Here is an 8,090-nt window from a genome sequence, read left to right on the forward strand (position 1 = left end):
GAAGGACCAAAAATATCATTATGCCTTAATTATATCTAAAATATTTATATTAATGTAGAGGAAGATTGTTTCTACCTTCTTACATTGATACGAGGATGTACTATGCTATTTTCTTTCCTTGTTTCAATTATAGATAAACGATCAAATTTTAGTTTTGATTTCTCTATAATGTTTAGATTTGAGATTTAATCTTTATATTTTAATTTTAATATAATTTGGTCTCTATTTTTTTCATAATTTTATTAATTAAGTCAAATAGTTAATATAATTAACTTTTCAATTAAAATGTTACAAATTATATATAATTTAAAAGTAGATTTTTATATTAAAAAAACTAAAAAAAATTAAATTCTTGAAAATAAAAATAGGGGACTAAATTTCAAATGTACAAAGTGTGTAGAGAGTTAAGAGTCATGTTTGTTTGAACCGAGCTGAATTGATAGATTGGACCAGTTAGACTAGGAACAGATCTGTGTATCGGTCCGGAGAGAGGCATTAGACTGGTTGACCCACGAACTAGAACGAACTGGTTGAATTGATTTTTTAATATTTTTTATTTTTATGATTTTTAATGATTTATTTAATCGAACTATGTGAACTAGTAGCGTGACCGATTCGACCATCAGTACAGTTCTGAAAACCTTGGTTAGAGTATATTTTCAATTTTAAATTTTTACTCTATAATTTGATACAAACAAATAAGCAACTCAATGCGAACCGTGGGTGAGTCATACTAGTTTATATTATTAGAAAGTTTTGGCTTAATTTAATTAGCTCAATAAGACTTAAGTGTTGTTTGATAAAGTGAAAAATTAAGTGTTGAAAATTTAAGTATGAAAAATTAAGTATTGAAAAACTAAGGGTGTGTTTGATAAATTATTGAAAATTTTTATTTCATGGAAGATGAAAATTTTCAACATTTAGTAATTTAAATATGTTTGATAATCATTTTAAATTTTTACTTAATATAAATGTTTCAACAAAAAGTGTTGAATAAGATAAGTTGGTAGGTAGCAATTATCACTTAGTGTCAAAAATATTAAATCAATTTTACAGTCAACCCTCTATATAACAACTCCATTTGTCTACCAAGATTTTGCCTGTAACCTCCCCAACTCGGCCTAGACGTTAGATCTGAATTCGGGAGATTACATAGGCCACCGAGACTACCTAGTACGATCGGAGTTTATAAAACAGTCAATTTAAAACATTTATTTATTTTAGAAGAAATTTTAGTCTATTTTTAGGAAGAATGTCGAGTTTTAAAAAAACGGTTAAGTTTAACATTTTCTTTTTAACAGTGTCTACCTTTGAAAACTTAATTAATTTTCTAAATTATTTACTTCACATAACACATTTACAACTAGCAGCGGAAAAGTGATATTAACGTGATTTTCAATGGAAACCATGTTTCATGCATAATTAAATAAATAGTCATATTCTAATAGCCCACATGATTTAAATGTCATGCATGCCACAAATAAAACCTAAATACTAAATCCCATGCCACAATTCGAATAAAGCGATACAGTTCCAAAATAAAATAATAGTCTTTAGATCATAATAAAATATCAAAAAGTAACTTAAAAATATTTTAATAAATAAAATCGAGACGAGACCCTTCGAATGTCGCGTCTGCATTCTAACCTGGCGGGTTATCTACAAAGATGGAAAAATAGAAAAAAAAATGAACTATGAAAATTAGTGTGAGTTCCACCACAAGAAAATTAGTGCAAATAGTAGACAACATACAAAATATCAATTCATAGAATAAATCACAATTAATTAACAATACAAAATATTGGTAAATCCGATCATTTTCATCAACATAATATCTCAATGTTCAAAGGATAAACACAATCTGAATAGCAACTCGAAATTTCGATATTTCAGATTAACTCATTATCATAATATCTTTACATTCTCAACAATGCAAATGCTTATAAATGCAATGCAGTTTCAATTTATCAGAAAAGGTTCTTATCCCACCGTTAAAAGACCGGGTTTGGAAAACGCAGCGCGAAAAATAAATTTAGGGAAAAACTAGAGTTTTAAAATTTTTTTAGATTTTTTTAAAAAAATAATATCAGACTGGGCTTTTATTAATTATACAAAACTAACCCAAAGACAAAAGTTCAGCCCAAGGCAAAACAATCCGACCCTAAGCCTTTAAAAATAAAACTAAATCAAAATTAATTAAAGAAAACTCAGCCCAGTCAAAAACTATTAACTGACACCCATTCCCATCAATGCATATCACGTTTTAAGTCTGTCAGTTTCAGTTCCCAAAGAACGCATTTCCCTATCTTCACTTCACCATTTCATTTTTAACGTCGTTCTTCTCTCCAATGACCTTTTCTGCGCAAGCTTCAACTCAATCGGGTTCTCTTAGCCATTCATATCTTTCGCGCAGCAAAACTAGGGACAGTTCCTTCCAAGTCAATCTGCTCTCCTCTTTTCAGATTCTCAGTTGCTAGAATGTGGGCTAGTTGATTTGTCAACCTTTACGCATGTTTGAATCTTAAACTCCAACAATGCTCTTTACTATGTTGAATGTTTCTAATATATGCTCCGATCTCTGATTTATACTAAAATATTATTATTATTATCATTATTAATGAATCCCCCTCTATTATTGCCTCTGACAAACCAATTTCCACCCCGTTTGCACCGCCCATGAGAACACAAGGGCCTTTGCTGCAAACACAAACCCATCATCATCATGCAAAACCGATTTTGATACCAGAACCTCTCCCGCAGCATTCCTTGCAAAAATCCCTGAACCCGATCTAGACCGGCCTAGCCTTTCTGCAGAATCGTCTATTTCTTTGATGTAACTAGTAATGAAATTTGAGATCTCCCTTCCCGATTTGATTTTCCTTTCATCCACTCTCTTGTTTCTATTAGTCCAGAGAGCCCATAAGCACAACAGAACAGCCTTGGTTGGAACGTTGAGCTTCCTTTGGTAACCCAGGTAAGCCACTCAATACTGTCCAAATCTGGCCTTGTCAAAACCCATGTGAAATTTAATATTGTCCACACTTTTACTGTTACATGGCACTATTGAAATGTATGGTCCAGAATCTCATCAGCCCCTCCACACCTGGGACAAACAGAAGTGGCCACTAATCCCTTGTAACACATATTTGATAGGGTAGGAATGAAATTACAAGAGATCCTCCAAATTGAAAAAATACAAGGCATAACTCCACAGAAACAAAGCTACCATCAGTTGAACTGGGATTTCCTCCTCCTCTGTTAATAAACTATCATCAGATAAACCAAACAATTCATTCAATGTTTTATCGACATCACACTTTTGGTTATGTTGTTGACTTCCTAGTTCTTCAATCCACGATTTCCCTCCTACATTGACGGTGTGACCTTTTTGTTTTTCGTTTGTAATATCCATTTCATCATCAATGTTTTCCCTTTGGAACTCTTCATCTTTGAAATTTTAGAATGAAAATAGAGAACTAATATCAACAAGACAGGGTAAAGGCTTGAAGTTTAAATATGCTGACTTTTCATACGCCTCTCCTTTATATTATTAACTGATCTTTTTTTTCCTATTCATTTCTTATTTTTCGGCAAAGCAATAATTGCTGTTGATAATCGACATTAATGTAAGGCATGCAAAGAGCTATGCACATTGGGATGCCATACCAATTATAGCAGAAAGTGGCGATTAGCATTGAGGGAGAGGAAAACTAACCTAGGAAAGTGTTTTCGTAAATTCAAATCCAACTGTTAAAAATTAGGAGAAAAAGAATTTGATTTGTCTGAATAAAGATGACGTAGAATTACAGTTTTATACAATCCTTTATCTTAGTTTGATACTTAAAACAACAATTTTACTCATTGATAAAATAATAATTTTCTCATTATTAAATTTTATCATAAATTATATTGAAATTTATTAAAATATGGTTATCAAAATAATAATTATAGGTATTTAAAATTAATTTTTATAATGATATTTTATATTTTATTAAATGTAATAAAATAAAATAAAATAAAATAATTAATAATAGATATTAAAAATAATAATATTTTACTATCATTAAAAATACTTTTATTAGAATATATTAATATAAGTGATAAAGTAGTTATTATTAAATTTATGAAATTATACTTTTATTTATTTACAGTTATATATAATATAATTTATTTATTTATTTATTTAATATTATATAATTTATTATTTATTTCATCATATAAATACTTCAAGAACAAGAACAAAATTAATTTTTTTCTATTTAATATTACATTGAATAACTAACAATATAATTTATGATTTATTTAATTAATATTATTTTTTTCTATTTTGATTATCTAAATTTTATTCATAAGTATGTTATGCATGAAGTGTTGGATTGATTTATGAAAATTTGAGTATCACCTTCAATAATTTTTGTAATTGGGTAATCAAGACAGAAACATTCTAATACTTTGGTAACTAACAATATAATTTATCCCAAATTTATATAATTTTGTAAGTGTGCAACCAATATCAAATTTTTTTAATTAAAAGAAAAGGTGTAGAATTATTAAGGTTTGGGCTATAATAACTTTTATACCTCACAAAATTAAACAGTTTGATACATTTGAACAAGTATTAGTTTACAAGGCCAAGCAATGTTAATAAAAAATTCGCTTTATATTTTTGTCGGAATCAAGGTATCTATCATCTGTAGTAGTGATTAATTTTCTCGTCGTGGATGTTTTCTAAGAGGTAAACACCTGGTTATGAAATATTCTCCATTCCCATGAACGGAGATCGAACATTTGACCACATGATTAAGAGATGAGGTGAACAATTACTACACTATACCTTATGGTTATAAAATCTCAAATGTACATCGATGAATTTACTTTCTAATTTATAGAAATAGGGTCAACAATCAACGATTGTACTCGATTCTTAGATAGATTATCTGGACATCCATGTGCATCTCCATGCTGGTATGTGCATTGGGAAATCCGAGCCAAATTAGTAGCTGTTTCTACCAAATGTTTCGCAAATGGAGAACCTTCCATTCGGCATTTATTCATTTTCATCCAATAATTATCGATCAAATCACTTATATGTTGGCGAGCCGTTGCCTCTGAGCAACCAACTTCCTTCATGTAGCATATTATCGAGTTTGTACTTTCACCTCTTTCCAACTCATCCTATATTACCCAAAAAAAAAAAATATATATTTCATGAACTAGAAGTTGCCAAATGAAATTCGAACTAGATGTAATAATGGTGATAATCAATATATACCTTCGAAGTACCCAAATCATTACAAAGTCGGAAAATAGTAGATGGCCAACGAAGGATATCATGGTACTGTTCCAAGCTGTCAAGTGCTTCACTTGTGATGTTTGGACTCTGTAAAAAATAGGCATGGACTAGAAAAATATGTCCAGACACTGACACCCATGCATTTTCAAGATAGTCTTGAAATGTTGGAACATGTTTAGTACGTGCCCACTCTGCTTCTTTCAAGAATGCATTGCATAGATCTGCCCACTGAGAAAACAAAAAAAATAAAAATCACACATATAGATAGCGATTTTAATGTGTTTGCAAGCGTAATTTAAATATGGATTCTTTGCCATACAGCTTTGGTTAAGTATGGAATGATGTTTTCTCCATGGTCTCTAAGAGTTTCATAAGCCATCTCATTTACAGAGTTGTACAGAGCAAGAAAGCATAGCTCCATACACTTGGGAAGATCTTTTACGGCACATACATCCCATCTGAAATTCAAGATATTAAAAATGTTATTAGTACTGAATAATAAGAGAGTTTTATATATTTTTAATAAAAAAAAATTCAAACCTTTGAACAGCTTCAGTGAACAACTCTAATTCATCTAAAGTGCCATAAACATCGTAAACATCATCGATTATAGTAACGAAAGAAGCCACTTTGGTTAAACTTTTTCGGCAATTCCTGAATTGAGGTTCAGAGACCATTCCAACAGACCAAAAGAAGCATTCCATGAGCCTATCCCTTGCGAAATTCAACTTGCTCGATAGCCCCATACCAATCCACCATCTAATCAACAAGTGAAAGCAATGTTGTCAGAGTTGCAAGTGATAAAAGAAAAATGTTTTGAAAAGCTTATGTTCTTAATCAATCGTCTTACCTTGTCATCTCTTTAAGATCTTCTTGAAGTGTTGACTGCACCAAGTTAAAATCCAGTTTGGCCAATTCAAGTAGGTTTGTTTTTCTAGCTGCACTTTTGCTGTAAGCTTCGATGTACCATCGAGCTTCTAGCCTGACCATTCTTCGATGCAGTGGGAGCTCCAATGCGTGGATCACCTGTTCTAATAATAAACCTTCTTCCAGATTACTAACACCCTGTAAATCCATGAGATGCATTCGTGTAAACAAGAAGGCTTCATCCATTACATACTCTCCTTCGAAGGCAAGACGTGAAGCTTCATACAAACTCAACATTCCTTTGACATCCTTGTAAAGGCAATCCTTGAAATTTCCCTTATGGTCCTTGAAAGCTTTAAACACATCTGCATTCACACAATATTATCAAATACTTGTCATTTTTTTGCCGAATATATTATATAATAAGTTGCAAAAAGCTTACCTTGAGCAGACCCGGCCCTGAGGTCATCTAGAGGTGCGGCCGTCCAGAGTCCAAGGCTAAAAAGGGTCCAAAATATTGTTTTTCAATTTTTAAAGGGTTAAAATTTTTTTTTTTTGAAACTTTTAAAGGGTCAAAAAATTTTTTTTTACCAACTTTTAATGAACTTAAAAATTTTTTTCTTCAAGCTTTAAGGAATCTAAAAATGTCAAAACGGGTCTTACCTTGAGAAACCACATAGCCGTGTTGCCTGAGGAGTCTGAATCTTAGAGCCGCTGCATGCAGACTATTCTTTGTTGAGACACTATAGTCATCTGAAGACACAAATTTCTCAAGGGCTCGATTGATATCAATCTCAAAACGATGACCTAACCCCAGCCGTTGGATGTCATCAATCAGTTCTAGCAAGTTCACTGGCTCTGCGTTTTCATCATGAAGAGCAAACCTCAGTTCCTGCTCTAACTTCGCTGCTCTCTCTTTGTATATGATATCCTGCGAATTCAGCACCAATTAATTAAGCAAACAAAGAAGGGAATTGATGATCACAAAGTGTGAGGGAGGTTAATTACGTACGGCATGATCATTCTTCAAGGACTGAAGGAAATCGTAGCTCCAAATAGTTGGCTGGTAATTTGCTGAACTTCTTCCATCTTTTGGGCGATCAGAATTAGAAACTTGAGTGGTGGGCGGCGGCACAGCACAGAAGATACGGGAGCTACTCATCAACGAACGATGATCACATTCAACTTTGCGACGACAAATATTAGTAGGGATCATTACTTGCTTAGGATTCAGACCGGGACTGCAGAGGATGAGGCTGGGAGGTGCCAACGCCATATTTCTCTTTTTCACAATTACTTAGATGAGTTTGGTCCTTTTATGGTAAAATCTTAACATGGTTAAATTACATGGGGAGACGTGTTGGGTAGAGGCATCGGTATGACCCACGAGGCTCCGTACGATGATGTAATATGTTTGATAAGGGTTAGTCGGATTGCACTGTTTCTTTTACCAATTATCGCACGTGTTTTTCATGAATTCATGTAAACAACAAAGGAAAGCTCACTACAATTACCTTCCAATAATAAGTTTCTTTGTAAAGTTAATATTTTATCGAGTAATTAGGATAAAAAAATGATGAAAGATTACTTTTTTGCATTTTATAATTTTGATTTTTTAATGATTTCTGGTACTCCTTCATAATTTTTAATATTTTTTCATAAATTTTAGTATGCCATCAAAATTTTCGGTATGTTTTCAAAATTAAATTTTGACATGAAAAACTAATTTTGATATAAAAAATATTTTTTATATTTTAATATATTTTATATATACTAATAAAATTTTTAGAAATTAAAAATTAAATAAATAAAGTAGGATTTTAAGAAAAGCAATATTCAATAGAGTCTCATAATTTTTTGTAATTCCTAATATATTTTGGTAGGCTTTCAAAATGATTGGAAAGATACTTTTTAGTGAAAAACTTATTTC

The 8,090-nt window shown here is 31.5% G+C and overlaps 1 protein-coding gene across 1 annotated transcript; it reads right to left on the reverse strand.

Moving 5' to 3' along the window:
- Positions 1 to 4,813: 4,813 nt before the first annotated feature.
- LOC105780734 (probable terpene synthase 12) lies at positions 4,814 to 7,461 on the reverse strand. The gene is made up of 7 exons (XM_012605222.2): positions 7,173 to 7,461; positions 6,824 to 7,091; positions 6,144 to 6,525; positions 5,834 to 6,052; positions 5,613 to 5,751; positions 5,273 to 5,521; positions 4,814 to 5,175 (listed from the first exon to the last, which is right to left on the reverse strand). The coding sequence occupies exons 1-7, from the start codon at positions 7,434 to 7,436 to the stop codon at positions 4,879 to 4,881; spliced, it is 1,818 nt and encodes a 605-aa protein (XP_012460676.1). The 5' UTR covers positions 7,437 to 7,461; the 3' UTR covers positions 4,814 to 4,878.
- Positions 7,462 to 8,090: the final 629 nt, after the last annotated feature.

Source organism: Gossypium raimondii, chromosome 4, assembly GCF_025698545.1.
Source record: "Gossypium raimondii isolate GPD5lz chromosome 4, ASM2569854v1, whole genome shotgun sequence".
Classification (NCBI taxonomy): domain Eukaryota; kingdom Viridiplantae; phylum Streptophyta; class Magnoliopsida; order Malvales; family Malvaceae; genus Gossypium; species Gossypium raimondii.

What these genes read in the sequence shown, in the direction of transcription:
- LOC105780734 (XM_012605222.2), bottom strand. Translation starts at nt 7,436, where the DNA reads ATGGCGTTGGCACCTCCCAGCCTCATCCTCTGCAGTCCCGGTCTGAAT. An exon ending in TTCCATACTTAACCAAAGCT is followed by an intron (nt 5,522 to 5,612) that starts GTATGGCAAAGA and finishes TTGTTTTCTCAG; the next exon opens with TGGGCAGATCTATGCAATGC. An exon ending in ATGATTTGGGTACTTCGAAG is followed by an intron (nt 5,176 to 5,272) that starts GTATATATTGAT and finishes TGGGTAATATAG; the next exon opens with GATGAGTTGGAAAGAGGTGA.